Raw genomic sequence first — 21933 nt, forward strand, 5'->3', positions numbered from 1 at the left:
CTGCCATCCATCTTACTGCACCTGTGAAGGTCATAGGACAGTGATGGTGAACCTAATAGAGAACGAGTGCCCACACTGCAACCTGAAATCCATTTTTTTATGGCAAAGTGCCAACACAATTTAACCTGAATACTGAGGTTTTAGTTTAGAAAACCACTCGTGCAGCGTGCAGGCTGAGGGCAGCAGAGAGCAGGTGGGGACAGCAGACAGAAGCTGGGGTACCGGATTGCAGAAAAACAAGAATATGCTTCCTATCCTGGTATATGATCCTCCATTCTGGTATATGCCCCTCATCCTTTTATATTCACCCCATCCAAGTATATATATGTCTCCCACCCTGGTATATGCTCCCCGATCATGGAATATGCCCCCCCATCGTGGTATATGCTCCCACATCCTGGTATATGCCACTCCATCCTTGTATATGCTTCCCTAATCCATGTATATGTGGTGCCCCCAGGAGTATGGTTGCTACAGTGGCATTACCTTCCTCCTAGGGAGTATGATGTCATGCTTGGAAGCAATAAAGGGTCTCTCTATCAGTTAAACATGACACACAGCACAGTTCCCACTCCAGGCCAGCAGAGGGAGCTCTGAACCAAAACTGGGGGAGGAGCTGCTCTCTGGGGGCCAGGAAGGGGAAATTAATTAGCTCGTGTGAGGAGGGAAACGTGTGTGGATGTGAGGAAATGAGCTGGAAGATTGAGCGGAGTTCAGGCTCACTTCTAGCTGTAGCGCATGGTCTGGAGTCCGGTCTCCAAGGTTGTACGGATACTGATGTTCCTGCAGCAGAAACCGGAGGAATAGGAAGCTGTAAATGCTCTGGTCCCACATAAGACTCAGAGGCACAACAGCAACGTGTGAGCCAGAAGAAGGAGGCTACGGCTGTCTGCCATACGAGGGAGTTCTAAAAGAGAACAAGCAAGTGGAACTTCAGTGTAACACAGTACTGCAAGTACCTCAGAAAGCGCTAGAAAGGAGACTACACAACCCATCTGCATAGAGAGATTCCTAAGTTGCTTCCAAGCTGGCCAGCCTCTGTTCCATCTGTAATCTGGACCCTGGACTGCACTTACAAAGCACAGTAAAGGTAACGGAAACTGCACCCTGTTGTGTCATTGCATTCTTCCTGCAAACCCTCCAGCACTGCTACACTACACCCTCTTCCTCAACACCTATTACCACTGCCCTGGGACTACAGCTCTACCTGTGGGGAGCTATCACATCTTGCTGCCTTATACCATCTGTCCCAGAGGATCTGCCTGCAGCGTCGGCTTAACCCCTTCATTGCCGAGCACCGCAGGTGGCGTCACGTATCATCCACTTACATGGACGCCAGGGCCACGGACACTTCCCTCTGAGACACCGGCCCAGTACCGAGTACCCCACTGCCCTGGCGGGAGATACATTTTGGCGTCACAAACAGGATTTACGGAGCCCGGTGTCCCCGGATCCTGTGTGCCAGAGACTGTGTTGTGTGCCATAGACTATCTGCGCAATTGCCACCATTACCCCGCCACTTGGCGCGCGCGTGAAGCCAACGGGGCGGGCCGTTATGGGCGGAGCCAGCCGAAAAGTGGGAAAAAGTGAAGTGCTGCGTGGGAAGAGACCAGAGCACAGGAAGTGAGAAGCCGAGGCCTGCAGTCCCGGCGTCCCCCCGATCATCCAGCCTGCAAAGCGGCAACCGGTAAGCCAGTGCAACCCAGGGCCTGGCCAACGTTAACTAGGGGGGAGGAGAATGTCTGAGGCAAGAGCAGATGCAGCGGTGGACGCCACCGCACCCCCCACAGCGCCGCAAGATGCAGGGGCCAGCGCAGCTGCGACCCCAATGGCACCGCAGAATCCAGCAGCCAGTGCCGCTTCCAGAGCGCAGCAGGAACAAGCGCCCATCACCGCAGTCCCCATGATGCCGCTGTCCATGCCCTATATACCGGGAGCAGCCTGGCTACCGCAGTAGGGGAGTCACATACCCTGAATGAATTTAAAGAGAGACTGTGCAGTTTGTTTGAGGTGCATCCTCTGTCTGAAAGCCAGAAAGTGAACATCCTTATTGGGCAGCTAACTTGTGCAGCGCAAAGGAAAGCAAAAACCTGGCAGGACACTGATAAAGAGACTGTTAAAAAGATTCTGGCTAAGCTAAGAAGCACCTTTGACAACCGCACTGCAGCTGAAATAAAAATGAGATTCTTTAGGTGTAAGCAGAGAGCGCAAGACAGTATACGGGACTATGCTCTTAACCTGCAGGAGGCGCTGCGAGCCATAAAGCAGATTGACCCAGACAGTGTGAAAGATGGAGACAGGCTGTTAAAGGAGCAATTTATTGAGGGACTCCTATCCAGTACCCACAGAGCACAGCTGCGCATCATAGCCCTACAAAACCCTGACCTAGACTTTGCAGACTTCAAAGGCAGGGCTATTCGGGTGCTGCATGAACCAAATGTCAGCCGTCCAGCGCCCCCTAGGCACCCAGCGATCACATACCACCAGGAAGCAGCATCTTTCCCTCCCAACCCTGTGGGGGCTGATGCACAGACTCTGGATAATGATCCATCTACAGAACTGCGCCTTCAGGTCCAAGTGCTGACCAAAAATATGGCTGCACTTGCCAAAACTGTGCAGTCCATACAGGTGTCCTCAAAGGAGAAGATCCAGCTGGCCTCCAGTCCAGAGGATGTCCCGTGGCTATGGAAGAAGAGGATCCCGCCACGCCGAGGGAGAGACAACGATCGCTATGACCAGGACGGACGTCCCATCTGTCGTCCCTGCCACAAGGCAGGCCACATCGCAAGATTCTGTTATTTAAACGAGCAACCCCTGGGGTAGAGGGCCAACCCCCAGGAGTAGGACCACAAGGCCCAAAGAACTGGCGAGCCAAGTATGTTGGAGGGCGACCGGTCCTCTCTGTGGTGATTGACGGCATCCCCATGAACACTTAGCTGGACACTGGCTCTCAGGTGACAACTATGCCATATATCCTTTACAAGCGGTATTGGGCTGACTCCGAACTTACCCAAGGCCCAAGTGATGAACTAACAGTAGTTGCCAGCAATGGTCAGTCTTTGCCGCAAGTAGGATGTAAAGAGATTACCATTAAAGTGGGGTGAGTAGAGTTAAAATCTCAAGGTCTGATAGTTGTAGACATTGATCGACGAGAATGTAACCCAATGATGACCTTAGGTACTAATGTGATTGAAAATTGTCTTGCCGAGGTTATTGTTTTGTTGCAACAGGTAGCCGAGACTGCTGGTTCCAGTGAACAACGAGTCCTGCAGAAGGAGATCAAGGCCCTGATGCAAAGACAGCAGGTAGAACTGTCTAGCGGAGAAATTGGCAGCGTCAGAGTGAGTGATTCTTTCCCCATTGCGATACGAAATGTTAATTTGGTGTCGGGCAGCCATCGGCCTCAGAGGAAAAGATTACCAAGCATTGGTAGAGCCAGTGTACTCTGATAGCAGGACCACTGTCCTGACAGCCAGAGGGGTAGTTGATGTCCGCAAAGGGAGAGTACCTGTACGCCTCTTGAATTGTGGAGAAGAGGAGGCCACAATACCTCGGTATGCCACAGTTGCTAAGCTGCTTACTGTCAGTAACAATGCAATACGGGCAGCAGAGCCCTTGGTTTCGTCCGACCAGGCAGGGGACAATGGCTCTGTAAAGTAGCTGGAGGAGTGGTGTCAGCAGCTGCAGGTGGGAACTGACTCCACCCCTTCATACCAAAAGAATGGGATTTACCGAGTGACTCAGGAGTTTGACCGGGTATTCATTAAACACCCTCTAGACTTTGGGAAGGCAAAAGGGGTCAACACCATATAACCACTAGAGATCATCCACCCATTAAAGAAAGGCACCGGCCTATACCCCCAACACAATATCAATGTGCCAAAAGTATGTTGCGGGAAATGAAGGAGGCTGGGGTGATCAGAGACAGTTGTAGCCCCTGGGCAGCTCCAATAGTCTTTGAGAAAAAGAAAGATGGTACCATGAGAATGTATGTTGATTACAGAAAAAGTAACAGCATTACACATAAGGATGCCTACCCATTACCCAGAATTGAGGAGTCATTAGCCGCACTTAAAACTGCTATTTTTCCACCTTAGATCTCACTAGTGGGTTTTGGCAGGTTCACATGGCAGAGGCAGACAAGGAGAAAACAGCGTTTACCACACCAATGGGTCTCTGCGAGTTCAACTACATGCCATTCGGGCTCTGCACCGCCCCAGGGACATTTCAACGGCTAATCGAGTGCTGTCTTGGACACACGAACTTCGAGACAGTCCTGGTGTACCTTGATGATGTCATTGTTTTCTCCAAGACTTATGAAGACCATCTAAAGCACCTGGCTGAGGTGTTTGAAGCCTTGTCCAACTTTGGCCTGAAAGTGAAGCCATCCGAATGCCACCTCCTGAAGCCCAAAGTACAGTACCTCTGTCATGTAGTGAGTGCAGAAGGTGTGGCACCAGATCCAGACAAAGTCACTGTCATCCTAGACTGGCAGAAGCCCAGCAACCTCCATGAAGTACGTCAATTCCTCGGGTTAGTAGGCTACTACCGAAGGTTCATCAAAGGCTTCACTGAGATAGCCAGCCCTATGCAAAATCTTCTGGTGGGCCAGCCCAAGAAAGCCAGGAAGAAGAGTCCTACATTTGAATGGAATGAGGAACTGGAGAGGTCCTTCACTCGACTGAATATGGCTCTCACAGGAGATGAAGTTCTGGCCTACCCAGATTATGACCAACCATTTGTTCTGTATACTGATGCCAGCAACATGGGACTGGGAGCAGTACTGTCACAGGTACAGAATGGCAAAGAAAGAGTGATCTCCTACGCCAGCAGGAAGCTTCGTCCCACTGAAAGGAACCCTGACAACTACAGTTCCTTCAAACTGGAGTTCCTCGCCATAGTCTGGGCTGTGACTGAACGATTCAAGCATTACCTAGCTTCAGCCAAGTTTACCATCTTCACGGACAACAACCCGTTGACTCACTTGGAAACTGCAAAACTAGCTGTACTGGAGCAGCGATGGATGGCCCGGCTGTCTAACTATGAATTTACCATCAAGTGCCAAGCGGGGCACAAGAATGCCAATGCTGATGCGCTGTCCAGAATGCCCAATCTGCCAGATGCAGGAGAAGACCCTGAGGCACTCGAAGAAATAGAGTTACCTGCCTTCCACCGGCCAATTGCGGCCCAACGTGCCCAAGGAGTGAGAAACAGACGGTCTATCGTGAAAGAGGCCACCCTAAATCCATTGCCTCATCATGACTGGGCAGAAACGCAGGATAACGACCCCGCAGTCTCCCTGGTAAAGGAGCTACTGTTGCAAGCTGACTCACGCCCAAGTCCAGATGCTCCTGAAGAAACCCAGCAGTTGTGGAAGGAAAGAGGCCGGCTGAGATTCTACTGGGCTGGTATGAGGAAGGCCATTGAAAATTGGTGCTGGGAGTGTGGACAGTGCAACCTGCACAGGAAGGACCGTAGCAGCCAGCGAGCTCCTTTGCAGCCAATAATAACCAAACAACCCCTTGAGTTGGTCACCCTGGACAATGTGGTCCCAAGTCGTTCAGGCTACGTTTATGCTCTTACCATCGTTGACCACGACTCGAGATTCCTGGTAGTCGTGCCTGTCAAGTATCAAACAGCCAGGACAGCAGCCAGAGCATTCCAACAGCATTTTTGTCGACCACACGGATATCCCGAGCGAGTGCTTACAGATCAAGGTCCAGCCTTTGAGGCCAGAAGTGTTCCAGGAATTCTGTAACTTGTACGGTTGCAAGAAGATCAGGACAACACCGTACCATCCACAGACCAATGGCATGTGTGAAAAGATGAATCAGGTGGTGATTGATCTACTGAAGACCTTGCCTTTGGAAGAGAGGAATCTGTGGCCAGAGAAGTTGCCAGATCTGGTAGACCTCTACAATCACATTCCTGTGAATTCCACAAACTGCACTACAGCCTACCTAATGAGAGCGAGGCCTGGCAAGCTGCCTATTGATTTGGATATGGGAGTCCTTACACCTGAGGTGACATCACCAGATGCTGACTGGGATACAGAGAGGCAGCAGCAGTACTGTAGAGTACAAGAGTGTGTAGAAAAGAGTCTAGCTCAGGCAAGTCAAAAACAAGAAAAGAACTACAATCAACATGCACCTGCAGTTCCCCTGTCGCCAGGAGAACAAGTCCTAAAGAGGAAAAGGAGGATGCATAAATTGGATGACCAATGGGAAGCTGAACCATACACTGTCCTACCATCAAACTTTGACAACACCAAAGTGTGAGACTTTTGGAGGTACTCCTGGAGTTGACCCGCTTGACCGTGGCAACAAACCTCCCACAGGCGAGCTGACCAGGTGGACCACCCCCTATACAGGGAGCGTTAGGGGCAGACCCACGGGAGACTATCACCACGGCAGCCGGTACCCAGGGAAAGGACTCAGGAGTCAAAGCGGGAGACCAGAGAGGCTGGCAGATGACCACACAAGGACAGGAACACTGACGGCGGGCAGGACTGGAAACACGGACGAGGCATCAGGGACAAGGCACGGGCTGGAGGACATAGCTGGGACACCAGAACAAAACAGGATGGAACCACAGACAGCCAGGCACTAGGAGAGAGAAAAACGGAGAGGGCGAATAAGATACAGGCACGGGGAGCAGAAGCTGCAGGCAGGGACATGCGCAGCGGCCCATGGGGCCAGAATCACTTGTTAGGCACAAATGACAATCAGGCACTGTCAGGAGGAAGAGGCGGCCTGATATGGGAATGTGCCTAAGGACTTCCGGGTCATGACCCCCACAGGGCAGAGTGACAGGAGCGCGCGCCCTCAGGAAGGACGGAGTGCGCGTGCGCTCCTAAAGAGAGTGTGAGTGCGCGCCCGTCGGGAAGCAGGAAGCAGAGCGGTAGCGCGCACCTGTCGGGGAGCAGGAGACAGAGCGGGAGCGCGCGATGGGTAAGTGTGCCGGGGAGCGGCGGTGAGGCCGGCTGCGGCAGCGGCGTGAGAGCCGGCGACAACCGCAGCGTGACAGTACCCCCCTCCTTACGTGCCCCCCTCCGCAGGCTGGAAAGAAACCTAGCCAAGATTCGAGGAGCCTGGATGTTCTCCCGAGGCTCCCAGGATCTCTCCTCGGGATCAAAGCCCTTCCAATCAACCAGGAAAAAGGTCCTCCCTCTTTGATTTTTCATGGCCACAATGTCTTTAACTTCAAACACATCGTCAGCGGAGACAGGCGGAGGTGACTGGGTAGTAGAGGCATGGAACTGATTGAGGATGACAGGTTTTAAAAGGGACACGTGAAAGGAATTAGGGATGCGGAGTGAGGCGGGAAGCCACAGTTTGTAGGAGACATCGTTGATGCGAGCCAAGAGCTCAAAGGGTCCAATATATCGGGGACCCAGTTTATGCGAAGGGATCTTTAGGCGAATGAAGTTGGAGGATAACCAAACCTTATCACCCGGACGATATAGTGGGGAATCCAAGCGCCTCTTGTCTGCGTGTCTTTTCACCCTGTCACGTGCCAACTCGAGAGCGGCCTTGGTCTCCTGCCAGATCCTGGAGAAATCCCCGGACAGAAGATCAGCAGCCGGTACACCCGAGACAGGAGGAACCGGTAGGGGTACACCCGGATGTTGCCCGTAGATGACAAAAAAAGGTGACTTGGCAGAAGATTCGCTGATATGATTGTTATATGCGAATTCAGCCCACAGGAGTAAGTCAGACCAGTCATTCTGGTGGGCATTAGAGAAATGCCGTAGATAATTGACCAAACTCTGGTTAGTCCGCTCTGCTTGACCGTTGGACTGTGGGTGGAACTATGAGGAGAAGTCAAGTGTGACGTTCATAGACTGGCATAGAGCTCTCCAAGGTGATCTGGACTCCTCTGTCCGAAACAATATGCTGAGGCAGCCCATGGAGACGAAAGATATGGTGGATGAAAACTTTCGCCAAGTCAGGCGCTGAGGGTAACCCAGGGAGAGAGATGAAGTGTGCCATCTTGGAGAATCTGTCTACGACCACAAGGATGATGGTGCAGTCTGCAGACCTAGGTAGATCAGTAATAAAGTCCATGACGATGTGCTGCCAGGGAGCCGAAGGGACTGGGAGCGGGAGTAGAAGACCAGAGGGCAGCTGCCTAGGAACCTTGTTCTTGGCACAGGATGGACAAGAGGCGACAAAACTTCAGACATCCTGGAGAAGGGTAGGCCACCAGTAGTAGCGGGACACAAGGACAAGTGTCTTTTTATGGCCGACATGACCCGCAAGTTTGGAGGCATGCCCCCAGCGTAAGACCCGCTTCCGATTTTACTCTGGCACAAAAGTTTTACCAGGAGGTGGCGAAGTTAGCCTGACAGGTGCCACCGTGATGAGCCTGGAAGGGTCCAAGATGTGCGTGGGTTCTTCCTCAGTATCTGCATACAAGAAAGACCTGGACAAAGCATCAGCCTTGAGGTTTTTGTTGCTGGGACGGAAGTGAAGGTCAAAATCGAAGCGGCCGAAGAACAGGGACCACCTGGCCTGCCGGGGGTTGAGTCTCTGTGCCGATCGGATGTAAGCTAGGTTCTTATGGTCCGTGTAGATTGTAAACGGATGTACGGCTCCCTCCAATAAGTACCTCCACTCCTCCAGGGCTAACTTGAAGGCCAGCAGTTCCCTATCTCCGATGGAATAGTTCCGTTCCGAAGTGGAGAATGTCGTGGAAAAAAAAACGCACATAACAAGCCGGCCGGAGGAGGATTTCTGAGAAAGCATTGCTCCGGCCCCGGTTGCCGAAGCATCAACCTCGAGGATGAAAGGTTTGTTAGCCTCTGGGCGATGGAGCATGGGTGCCGTGGCGAAGGCTTGTTTCAGAGACAGGAAGGCGTTCTCGGCCTCGGATGGCCAGATGTGAGGATTAGCTCCCTTGCGGATCAAGGAGGAGATGGGCCGGTCAAAGAGGAAAAATGAGGAATGAACTGCCGGTAGTAATTCGCGAAGCCAAGAAATCGCTGAATTGCCTTAACGCCGTGGGGACGCGGCCAGTTGAGCACAGCAGACACTTTCTCTGGATCCATGTGTAAGCCTGAGTCGGAGATGATGTAGCCCAGGAACAGGAGGGACGATTGCTCAAAGGTGCACTTTTCCAGCTTAGCATACAGGCGATTCTCCCTCAGGCGCAGCAGTACTTGACGGACAATTCTCCTGTGGGTGGACAGGTCAGGAGAGAAGACGAGGATATTGTCCAGATATACCACCACACAGGAGTACAGAAGGTCTCGGAAAATATAATTTACAAATTCTTGGAATACTGCAGGAGCGTTGCACAAACCGAAGGGCATGACCAGATATTCATAGTGCCCATCCCTGCTGTTGAAAGCGGTCTTCCATTCATCTCCGGAGCGAATACGAATGAGGTTGTAGGCTCCACGAAGGTCTAGTTTGGTAAAGATTCGTGCTCCTCGCAGCCGATCGAATAACTTCAGGATAAGAGGTAGCGGGTACTTGTTCTTGATTGTGATTTCATTAAGTCCCCGGTAGTCGATACAAGGACAAAGAGACCCGTCTTTCTTCTTGACAAAGAAGAAACCTGCGCCAGCGGGTGAAGACGACTTCCGGATAAAGCCTCTGGCCAAATTTTCCTGGACGTACTCGGTCATGGCTTGGGACTCAAGAGGATTCAGAGGATAAATTTGACCCCTGGGTGGAGTAGAGCCTGGAACAAGATCGATCGGGCAATCATATGGCCGGTGTGGGGGAAGACTCCTTCTTATTTAAGACGTCGGCGAAGTCCCAATAGGCCGAAGGCAAACCTGCAGGCACCGTGGCTGGTGGCGAAGTTTTAAGAGGCTGCACGGGAAGGAGGCACTTAGTCTGGCAGGACTGACCCCAACGAAGAATGTCTCCAGACCGCCAATCCAGGACAGGTTCATGTATCCTCAACCAAGGAAGACCTAAAAGAAACGTATGGGATAACGATGGCAGTACGAAGAAGGCTATCTTCTCTCGGTGCAAGGCTCCAATCTGTAACTTCACCTCTTCGGTGACCAAGGTAAAGGTCTCCCGCAGAGGAGCACCGTCGACCGAAGCGAACTGCTGATGAGTCTCCAAGGACCTGACAGGTATCCGCAATTTTTTTACCGCCTCGAGCTGGATGAAGTTTCCTGCTGCTCCTGAATTTATATAGGCCACCTCAGAAAAACGTTTAGAACCCAGGCTCAACAAGACAGAGAGGGTCAAGGGTGAGAGGTATCACTGACACCTAGGGAGGCTTCTCTTACCTGTCCTAGGCGGAGGCGTTTCCTGGCCTCAGCGGACAGGAACGCAGGAGATGGGTGGCGCTGCCACAATAGAGGCAGAGACCTTGTGCGAGTCTCTCCTGGCGATGCTGCTCCGCCGGCTTGAGTCGGTCCGCTTGCATGGGTTCTGGTGCTGAAGCCGCGGTGGAAAATCGTGAACAGGGAGGACTGCATGTAGAAAGAGACGAACGAGGAAGTCTTCTCTCCTTGGCAGCTTCGTGGGAACGCTCCTGGAAACGTAGGTCGATACGCGTTGCCAGGAAAATGAGGTCATCCAAGGATGTTGGTGTGTCTCGCCCAGCCAACTCGTCTTTAATTTGAGCGGACAAACCGTGCCAAAAAGCTCCTACCAGGGCCTTGTTGTTCCATCCTAGCTCGGAGGACAACGTACGTAACTGGATGGCGTACTGACCCACAGAGAGAGTACCCTGGTGGAGATTGAATAGTGACTCGGTGGTAGAGATCAGGCGACCGGGCTCGTTGAAGACTTTAAGAAAAGTCTCCAGAAAGGTTGCAAGCTGGGAGACCAGAGGATCATCTCGCTCCCACAAGGGGTTTACCCAGGCCAGCGCCTCACCCTCCAAATGGGATACCACAAAGGTTACCTTGGCTCGGTCGGTGGGGTACTGCTGAGGCGATAATTCGAAATGCAGCTGGCATTGGTTATTGAACCCCCGACAAAGCTTGGGATCTCCACTAGACCGCGGAGGTTTAGCCAAATGGGGTGATGGCTGTGGGGCCAGAGCCGAGGCGGTGGATTGTAGAGAGAGCAGTCGATTGTCCACCGAGGCCATGTAATTAAGTATTTGGGCTTCGGTGTCTCACTGCTGGGCGAGTTCCTGCTGGAGACTGGAGAGCTGGGACAAGCTCCCTGGATCGGAGGGCTGTAAAGATGAGAGACGGGACTCCATGGTTCAAAAAAGCCATGATCCGGGACTGATTTTCCCGCAGGAACGCTAGTTCCTTCTGGGCGGCGGCAGAGGTACCAGCGGGGTCCATGGCCTGATTTTACTGTGAGACTTTTGGAGGAACTCCCGGAGTGGACCCGCTGGACCGCGGCAACGAACCTCCCACGGGCAAGCTGACCAGGTGGACCACCCCCTATACAGGGTGCGTTCGGGGCAGACCCACGGGAGACTATCACCACGGCAGCTGGTACCTAGGGAAAGGACTCAGGAGTCACAGCGGGAGACCAGAGAGGCTGGCGGAAGACCACACAAGGACAGGAACACGGACGGCGGGCAGGACTGGAAACACGGACGAGACAGCTGGGTCAAGGCACGGGCTGGAGGACACAGCTGGGACACCAGAACAAGACAGGACAGAACCACGGACAGCCAGGCACTAGGAGAGAGAAAACCGGAGAGAGCGAATAAGATACAGGCACGGGGAGCAGAAGCTGCAGGCAGGAACACGCACAGCGGGACGTGGGGCCAGAATCACTTGTTAGGCACAAATGACATTCAGGCACTGTCAGGAGGAAGAGACAGCCTGATATGGGAATGTGCCTAAGGACTTCCGGGTCATGACCCCCACAGGGCAGAGTGACAGGAGCGCACGCACTCAGGAAGGACAGAGTGCGCGTGCGCTCCTAAAGAGAGTGTGAGTGCGCGCCCGTCGGGAAGCAGGAAGCAGAGCGGGAGTGCGCGCCCGTTGGGGAGCAGGAGACGGAGCAGGAGTGTGCGATGGGTAAGTGTGCCAGGGAGCGGCGGTGAGGCCGGCGGCGGCTGCGGTAGTGGCGTGAGAGCCGGCGGCGACCGCGGCAGCGACCGCGGCGTGACACAAAGTGTGCCTTATCAGTAAGGATGGAGGAGAAACCTCATCAGCAGTATCGAGGGATCATCTGAAACTGTGCCATGACCAACTAAAGGACAGAATGGAAGAGCAAAACAACCTTCAGCCCATAGAGGAAGAAGAAGAAAAGGTCAGCACTGTACTCGGAGAATTCCCTGCAAATTGGAATAGAGTGAATCAAGCCATAGTGGTGCCAGTTTTTACCTTTCCCCAACTGGTAGTGCAAGAAGAAGTGACTCAAGACCACCCTGAAAACCAGCAAGTCCAGGCAGCGGATGCTACACCAGCAGTGGAACAAGAGAATTCTCACCCTGCCAGTGGTGAATCTGTCATGCCCACAGTGAGTAGAAGTGGTCCTAGGAAATCTAGTATTCCTGGGCTATGCAGAACCAACAGTAATGTAGCCAGTACAACACACTACACCAGTAGTAGTTAACACAAGGCATCCAGTAAGGTCCCCAACAACACCAGTGCTATGTAGGTCTGTCTGTAGTACCCAAGGTATACCACCCATAAGGTTTCATATATAAATAAATAATGTGAATGGTAAAATGTAAATATGCAACCTTTTCAAGCTCATGTGCCTACAGAGACTCTGTAAGAACTCTTTTTGAACAGTCAGTTTGTTTTTGATGGACAATTGGGCAACAGGACTATGTGTGACCAAAACTATGTTGTACATAGTTACCAACTTGCTCAGGAAATGGACCATGGACATTGATGCATGGACTAATCGTCATCAGGACTATTTTTGAGCTTTGGTTTTTGTAATTTTTCATTTTTGAAATTCTGTTACATTTACAATTGTTCATTTGTTAATATGTTTTACATGTTTTCTTCAGTCTGGGAGTACTGAATTGCACTAGGGAGGAATGTGGTGCCCCCAGGAGTATGGTCGCCACAGTGGCATTACCTTCCTCCTAGGGAGTGTGATGTCATGCTTGGAAGCAATAAAGGGTCTCTCTATCAGTTAAACACGACACACAGCACAGTTCCCACTCCAGGCCAGCAGAGGGAGCTCTGAACCAAAACTGGGGGAGGAGCTGCTCTCTGGGGGCCAGGAAGGGGAAATTAGTTAGTCCGTGTGAGGAAGGAAATGTGTGTGGACGTGAGGAGACTAGCTGGAAGATTGAGCGGAGTTCAGGCTCACTTCTAGCTGTAGCGCATGGTCTGGAGTCCGGTCTCCAAGGTTGTACGGATACTGATGTTCCTGCAGCAGAAACGGGAGGAATAGGAAGCTGTAAATGCTTTGTTTCCACATAAGATTCGGAGGCACAACAGCAATGTGTGAGCCAGAAGGAGGCTACGGCTGTCTGCCATACAAGGGAGTTCTAAAAGAGAACAAGAAAGCGGAACTTCAGTGTAACACAGTACTGCAAGTACCTCAGAAAGCGCTAGAAAGGAGACTACACAACCCATCTGCATAGAGAGATTCCTAAGTTGCTTCCAAGCTGGCCAGCCTCTGTTCCATTTGTAATCTGGACCCTGGACTGCACTTACAAAGCACAGTAAGGGTAACGGAAACTGCACCCTGTTGTGTCATTGCATTCTTCCTGCAAACCCTCCAGCACTGCTACATCTCTGTGCCAGACACTACACCCTCTTCCTCAACACTTATTACCACTGCCCTATGTCTACAGCTCTACCTGTGGGGAGCTATCACATCTTGCTGCCTTATACCATTGGTCCCAGAGGATCTGCCTGCAGCGTCGGCTTAACCCCTTATTGCCAAGCACCACAGGTGGCGTCACGTATCATCCACTTATAAACTTTAACCAGCCACTCTTAACCCCTTTTACATGGATGCCCAGGGCCACGGACCGGGTCGCTGCTACTGTGACACTTCCCTCTGAGATACCGGCCCAGTACCGAGTACCCCACTGCCCTGGCAGGTGATCCATATATGCCCCCCCATCCTTTTATAAGCTACACCCAATCCATGTATATGCTTCCCCAATCCATGTATATGCTCCTCCATCCTTGTATATGCAACCCCATTCCATTGATATGCCCCACATCAATGTGTATGTTACACCTTCCTTAAATATGCCTCCCAATCCATATATATATGCCCCCATCCTGGTATATGTCCCCCATCCTGGTGGCGCCAAAGTTGTTTAACGCATGTGTCTCACCTTCATTCCTCTCCCCCTCCGCACCGTCATCTGTAGCCAGCAGCTAACTTCAGCGTCCAAGCAACTGGTGCGCATGACGTCACTGCCATGCGCCCAGTCAGGTGTACGCCGACGTTGGCGTGCATTGCTGCTCACAGACCCTGCAAGGTCGCTGCGATACGCTTCAGCTGTATGTGTGTCCAAGGACTCAGATCGAGCTAAAGTAGGGGCTGGTGTTGTGTGCCCACAGGGAGGTGCCCTCTCTGGCACATGTGTCATAGGTTTGTCAACAGTCATAGGAGAACAGCGAGTACAAAATATACTGCAATATATTCTGGTATTGCAGTATATAGTGATCAAATAAGCACAGATTCAAGTCTTTATGGGTGGGGGGGGCTAAAAAATAATATACTGTATATATTTATCAAAAGTTTAAATCTCCCCCGTTTCCATATTCAAAAATAACGGCATTAATAAATTAAATTGAAAATAAACTTATTTAGTATTGTTGGATCCGAAAAAGTCTAATGGATCAAATGTATCTTTTTCGGTTGTTTCCCTAAGAAACTATAGTTAAAAACTTTTAAAATGTACTCCAAAATAGTATCAATAAAAACTCATCTCTGACACAAAATAGGGCCTCAAACAGCTCCAGGAACAACAGATGTTTTGGGTCTCAGAAAATGGCAAGAAGAATTTTTTTTTTTTTTTCAAGGCAATGAATTTTAATTTAACGACTAAAATATAAAAAAATACCTTATAAGATTGGCATAGCTGTAATAGTACTGACCAGATAAATCATACTGCCATGTAATTTTTACCAAATAATGTATGTTTTAAAAAAACAAAAAACCCCAAAAATTGATGAATTGCTTTTTTTCTAAACTGTTTTACTAGATTTGTATTTTTTTCAATTTTTCAGTACATTATCTTGTATAATAACTGATGTCGTTCAAAACTGCAACTTATCCTACAAGAAAGCAATTCCTCATTCTGTGCTAGGTTGATGGAAAAAATATGGCTCAAAGAAGCAGGGAAGGAAAGAAGAAAACTGTAAAAACGTTAAATGTCCAGGTCCTTAAAGTGTTATCAATACAATACTGCAAAGTTACTTTTAGAGTTTCACATGCATTGGAACAAAAGTGTATTATTGAAGCTGTGCATACTACAAAGAATGACTTTATATCCCAATTACCATATTATATTTTCTCTGTATATATAAACACACGCTGAGTACTGTAGAGTAGACCTGCCTATGAGCCTCTTTTATTCTTACCTCCTGAGGTGTCTTTTTATGTCTCTTTTTGCTTGTCAGTGCGGCTGATTCTCGTCTTCAAGCTGACTCTGCTTCTGTAGCAGCACAACAGGCGTTGGAATCATCCCGTACTGCTCGAATCCTCTCTCATGACCTGGAGGAACTGCTGGAGACACCAAGTGAGCACATCATCAAGTAAAAATCCAGTTGCATGCACACATATTTAGATGCAATAGCTAGGAAAGTTTCTAACGGACCAGTTTCCCTTTACCAGGTTTATAAGTCAGAGTATAAAGTCTGGTAACTTCATCCGAGCTAACCTTAAGCAACATCCGGTGTATGAAATCTAATTTAAAGAAATGAGGGTCACCGAGGATATCACATTTCTAACTTTCTTTTCCAGTCTTAATTTATATTATCTGAAATGTCTTAAAGTGAATCTGTCACCAGTTTTTTCTATGTAATCTGAAAGCACCATGATGTAGGTCACAAGACTCGGATTCCAGTGATATGTCACTTACTAGCCTGTATTTTGCTATTTCAATACAATCAGTGTTTTATCAGCAGGAGACTATCACTACAGGACAAGCAGCCTACATGCCTCTTAGTCCAACCACGCTCCCAGCTCTGATTAACAGCTGTCAATATACAATGTACACAAAAGCTGCCAGTCAGTGGTGTGAGCGGAGTTACACAGAGCTCAGCATTCTCAGCACGGCCAGATCTTCAGCTGAGAAAACTGTGATTCTTATCACAACTGCTGTACCCAGTAAACTAAGTGATATATCGCTGGAATCAGTGCCTCTATCCCTACATCATGCTGCTGTCAAATTACATAGTGAAAAACCTGCTGACAGATTGTCTTTAACAGATTGCCTTTCCTGGGGCAAAAGAGGAGGGAGGGATGTAGATAGAATTAAATCTGGTCATGACTGATGCCAAAAGTATCGTCCCACAGTATCAGTCAAATGCCCCTGGTGCCAACTGTTTCAAATATATCAAAAGTATTTGTATGTATTGGCAAGGCCAGTATTTGATGTGTTTTTATTCTCTGGATCTTGTATATATCTTTCCAGGCTCACAATGTGTACAGGATGAGGAGGAGCACAGTGTTGAAGGTGATATGCCCTGGCTTAGACAGTGTTCAACTGAGATGTGTAATGATGGAACACCTTTGTCTGACCAAACCCCAGAACCAAGCTTGCCTCCCAGCCACCCTGATACTCCCCCAGGTCTGTTGTGCAGCCATCTCAGAGACGGGACTCCATGCCCACCCATCCAGGAGGAAGATACTCCATCTCAGGTGGGAACCCCTGCACATGCTGTTGATCACTCAATGGAACAGGAAACCATTGAATACATGCCTGACAAAGAACTGAATAACCCTACACCCAGCATAGAATGCATGGAAGAACCAGCGGATACAGGGGGGACACAAGAGCCCCCCCAAAAACCTCGTATGCAAATGGTGAGATTTCATAAGGGATCTGAGATTGGTTCTTGTGTTCTCTGTCTGCGTTTTCTCCATGTATACTTTTCATACTTCTCTCTGATATTAATCTTCCTCTTCTGCAGGATGCTGACCCTCTTGTGGTGGCTGTCGTGCTGTTTCTTGATGTTTCGCTCGCATTCCTCATCTCGTATTTTATGACATGAGATGGAAAAGTGTTCTTTTATGATGCTCTCACAAAGTCTCTTCTATCTGTCTCTCCTTCTCTACCTCTCTACCCCTAATGTTTACATGAAAAGGGCTTCTCTCTCTTCCTGTCTTCTGTCTCTCATTAACCCTCTGTCTCCCATTGTTCCCACATCTTCATCTCTCTCTTTTGCTGGCGACACACTTAAATCGGACTTTTTACTCCTCTTAAGCGTCTTTGTCAAAAATATCGCACAGTTGCAGAGACCCAGTTAAGGCTGGGTTCATACTGCGTTATGGCAGTCCATTAACGCTGCTGTTATCGGGCGCATTGCCAAAGCATGCCATAATCGGCATGCGCTAGCGATGTGCTGTCATTCAGTGACAGAGCCTCGGAAGCGGGCTGCAGCGTCTGAGGCTCCGTCACCGCTAGCACAGATGAATCATCTGCGCTAGCGGTATCGCATAACGCGATTGCGTTATACTATAGCGTTAACGCAGCCCTTCAACGCTATGTGTTGAACGGGCTGCTTTAACGCAGTATGAACCCGGCCTTAGGAGTAGAGGATTCCAAGATTGTCACCTTGATAACCAGTGCCAACTCACATATGTCAGCATGTTCATTAACTTGACTATTTTTTTTTAATCTACAGTATATTAGAGTGATCAGATTTTGATCACACAAGTTGAGGTCACACATGGCACAAACTACATACTCGGCATGTATTAAGTAAAATAACCAATGAGAAAACCTTTGATTGTGTAGCCAGCTTTAATATTAGTAGTTCCATCAATCCCTATAACAAATGGACTATGACTGTTGAAACACTTCTACCAATTGTGTTCTTTTCTTCTGTACTGTTTTCTTCATTTCTTCCTTTTGTCTCCCAATTAAGTATGCTTTCAAGGAATGTGATGATCCCGTTCAGTATATTTGCAGTATTTCTTTTCCATTGCAGTACAATTTTGCACCTATACTCATTCCTTCAACAGCCTCAAAATCAACCCCCCAAGGATATGCTCTCCCCTTGCCTGCAGTACTCCTTTTTTCACATCCTTTTCCAGTGCTTCCTCATTTCACATGCCTCTTATTGACTTCTGTATGTCCTGCCATATTGCCTGAACCCTTGCTTTAATCTATCGCCTATTTATCTCCTTTAATTGCCTTGTGCTCCTGATGCCTCATGCTTTATGCCCCGTTTCAGAGCATGCACTCCACTCCTATTTTTGTAGCAGTATTTTGCCTTTGATTGAACCTGAAAGATGCAAAAAAATATATATATATATAATTTAAAATAAAGCTAAAATAATAAAACTTTAAATGATATCAAAGTTGCAATGTAAAATATATTTTGAATGAACAGTAATTGTGTGTAATACAGAAAATGGTTGCATGCAATGTACTGCATTAAAGGATCGGAATCATAATACGTAACTACACAATGAGAAGCCATATAAAGTGGGGAAAACAAGTATTTGATACACTCCCAATTTTGCAAGTTTTCCAACTTACAAAGAATGGAGAGGTCTGTAATTTTTATCGTAGGTACACTTCAACTGTGAGAGACAGAATATAAAAAAAAACTGAAAATCACATTGTATGATTTTTAAACAATTAAATTGCATTATATTGTATGAAATAATAATTTGATCACCTACCTACCAGCAAGAATTCTGTCTCTCACAGACCTGTTAGTTTTTCTTTAAGAAGCCCTCCTACGCTGCAGTCATTACCTGTATTATTTGCTCCTTTTTGAACTTGTTACCTGTATCTAAGATGCCTGTCCACACACAATCAATCATACTCCAACCTCTCCACCTTGGCCAAAACCAAAGAGCTTTCTAAAGACCCCAAAGACAAATTTGTAGACCTGCACAAGGCTGGGATGGGCTACAGGACAATAGGCAATCAGCTTTGTGAGAAGTCAACAACTGTTGGAACAATTATTAGAAAATGGAAGAAACAGAAGATGGCTGTTAATCTTCCTCAGTCTGGGGCTCCATGCAAGATCTTGCCTCGTGGGGTAAGGCTGATTCTGAGAAAGGTCTGAAATCAGCCCAGAACTACATGGGAGGACCTGGTCAATGATCTGAAGAGAGTTGGGACCGATAGATAATACTGTGTAGACACACCCAGCACCATTTCAAGGGAGATTTTTTTCTGAATACATTTATATCAGCAAATAAAATAATTAAATGCATATTATACATGTGATCATGCTGCAGCGCAGGCGCTACCGCCGGCACCTGCCTGCTGAATGTCTTTTTTTTTTTTTTTAAATTCATATTACATTCAGTATGTAAACTAGGGGGCAGGTCACTGAGGGATAAGCCATTAGTATGAATACCTAAGCAGAGCAGTATGAATATCTCAAAGACCCCCCCTACAGGCCGCCCCGAAGCACCAGAATCTCATTAACTGAAAACTGAAAATACAGATTAAACAACAACCACAAGACAGATTTGTACCAGCAACTGTGGTAACTCCAGTTCCAGTAGCGTAAACTGATGACTTCCACCACTAACGCATACACATGGCTAGTACAGTGAAACTGCAAATCGAATGATCATTAAAGAGTTAATTTGGTCTGCTTTGATTAATTTCTGACCACAGATCACTGTATAAAACATGAATCTGTTAATGAATTTATGGAAAAAAGTTATCAAGTTATGAACAGTGGAAGAGATGTATATGACCAGAATGAACACTCATTTCCAGCAGATGATACCGATAAGAGGCAACAAGAAACAGAACCAACAAGATGTCAAAAAACAACAATTTGATGGCTACGACCACGTCCCCTATTTGGTGTTTTCCTTATTTTTTTTAAGTGTTTTTTATGCAAAGTAAATCCACGGACACATTTGTAAATTGGAAAATTTTGATTTTACGAACAATACTTTTACAGACACGGGCGCACAAGATTAAAAAAAATGTGTTTTTACACTCAATACTGCTAGTTCCAGTAGGTGGCACTAGAGTTCTAGTCCTCTTCCTCTCTGAAGAGACAATTTGCATAATTAGTACACTCAGTACTATCACACACACGGGTGCATAAGAGTAAAAAAATGTATTTTTATACACATTATTCTCACAGACACGGTTGCAGATTAGGAAAATTTGTTTTTACGCATATTAATCCCACAGACAGATACAGATTAGAAAAAATTTGGGGTACGCACCATGCTATCCAAGACACGAGTGCAGAGTAGACATAGAGAGTCTTTTTGTAAAACTGCACACACACAAAACTGTCTCCTCACTTCATCTGCTAAACAGAGCAGAAATAAAAAATAATAATCTTCAACCAGGTCCAAGTGGAGGAGGAGGTCGAGTAGATGGAAGAGGTGGAGGTATAGGTGGAAGAGGCAAGAGAGGAATAATACAACACTGTTTTTGGGTTGTTTTTTGTTTATCTTTTCTTTTTGCTTTTTTTAAGGGACTGACTTAAAGGGGATCTGTCACTCCATTTTTGGACTATCAGCTGCGGCCACCGCCATAAGGGGCTTATCTATAGCATTCTGTAATGCTATAAATGAAAATTGTGGAATACATTATGTACATGGGACCAAAAAGATCTCAAATAGTCACATGGCAGATATATATAACCAGTACACATGCACATGAAGGACAGATAATCTCGACAACTGCAATCACAAGGAATCCAGAATAAATGCAAAAAAGCCAGCAGTCAAAATGTCACATAAAAATCAATACTTTATTAGTGATCTATAATTGGACAAAGGTACATGGGAGGGGGGGAAAAAGACTCACCGAAGGCTAGACAAAGGGCCTAGTATGTCACCCACAACAACCAGGATATCAACCCCATATGGTAATAATAAACAGGAGTTCATGCAAAAACTGCCCCATAGTTGGTAAATATAATATACATCAGCATGATAACTGGGGACACAAAGAACTCACTGACAATAAAAAGTATATATAATATAGAACAGACGTTCATAACGAGTAGACCTGAAGGGGTCTGCAATATTACCTGGACGGAGTGGGAGGAAAACATACAGCGGCCGTACCCCTGTAATGCTGTAGATAAGCCCCCGATGTAACCTGAAAGATAAGAAAATAGAATTAGACTTACTGGTAATTCGGTTTCTAGGAACCTTCCACGACAGCTACATCGGAGGATGTCTTCCCCGCCCTAATAGGGGACAGGAACACAAAGAGGTTAAATACTCCTCCCCTTCCTGCAACCACCAGTGTTTTCCTGGACACCAGTATGAATAGTTACCACCAAAGTGCAGGAATCATCCAATAAGGCTGTGTGCACACGATGCAGATCTGCAGCGGATTTTACCGCGCAGAAACATTGCATTGTGATGTACAGTACCATTAAAAGTAATGAAAAAAAAACCCGCTTTGCAGATGCTGCAGATTTTTCCGCGCGGTTTTCCTGCGGTACAAAATCCGCAGCAAGTTACTTCTTTTGTGCGGTTTTCCACCTCCCCTGTCTCCAAATCCGCAGGGGGGAATCCGCAGTGGAAAACCGCACAAAAACGGCAGGAAAAATGGAAGAAATCCGCAGGAAAAATGCAGGTAATTTGACCTGCGGATTTCTTCCATTCTGCGTGGAAAAATCCGCAGGGCTAAAAAGTCCGTCTGCACTCCGCCTAAGAATATCAGGTAGGGAGGCAAATTAGTGCTGTCGTGGAAGGTTTCTAGAAACCGAATTACCGGTAAGTCTAATTCTATTTTCTCCAGTCACCTTCCATGACAGCTACATCGGAGTAATACCGACAGCTAATTTCTCTAGGGTGGGGATCACGGCCTGCAGCACTCATCTGCCAAATGTTAAATCCCCATTCAAATTTAGCCTGTAATACCTGGTGAACGTGTGGATGG

General features: G+C 48.0%; 1 protein-coding gene across 2 annotated transcripts in view; it reads left to right on the forward strand.

Annotated features, from left to right (window-relative positions):
• The window catches only part of JPH4 (junctophilin 4), a 44932-nt gene extending 25662 nt beyond the window's left edge, over nt 1–19270 (forward strand). For both annotated transcript variants that reach the window (XM_073575412.1, XM_073575413.1), the window contains exons 4-6: nt 15494–15612; nt 16510–16901; nt 17009–19270. In XM_073575412.1, the coding sequence (XP_073431513.1) occupies nt 15494–15612; nt 16510–16901; nt 17009–17089 (592 nt within the window). In that variant the 3' untranslated portion in view covers nt 17090–19270. The remainder of the gene's footprint in view (nt 1–15493; nt 15613–16509; nt 16902–17008) is intronic.
• The last annotated feature ends 2663 nt before the right edge of the window (nt 19271–21933 follow it).

This window comes from Dendrobates tinctorius, unplaced genomic scaffold, assembly GCF_039654945.1.
Source record: "Dendrobates tinctorius isolate UK_male_01 unplaced genomic scaffold, ASM3965494v1 ptg000044l, whole genome shotgun sequence".
NCBI lineage: Eukaryota > Metazoa > Chordata > Amphibia > Anura > Dendrobatidae > Dendrobates > Dendrobates tinctorius.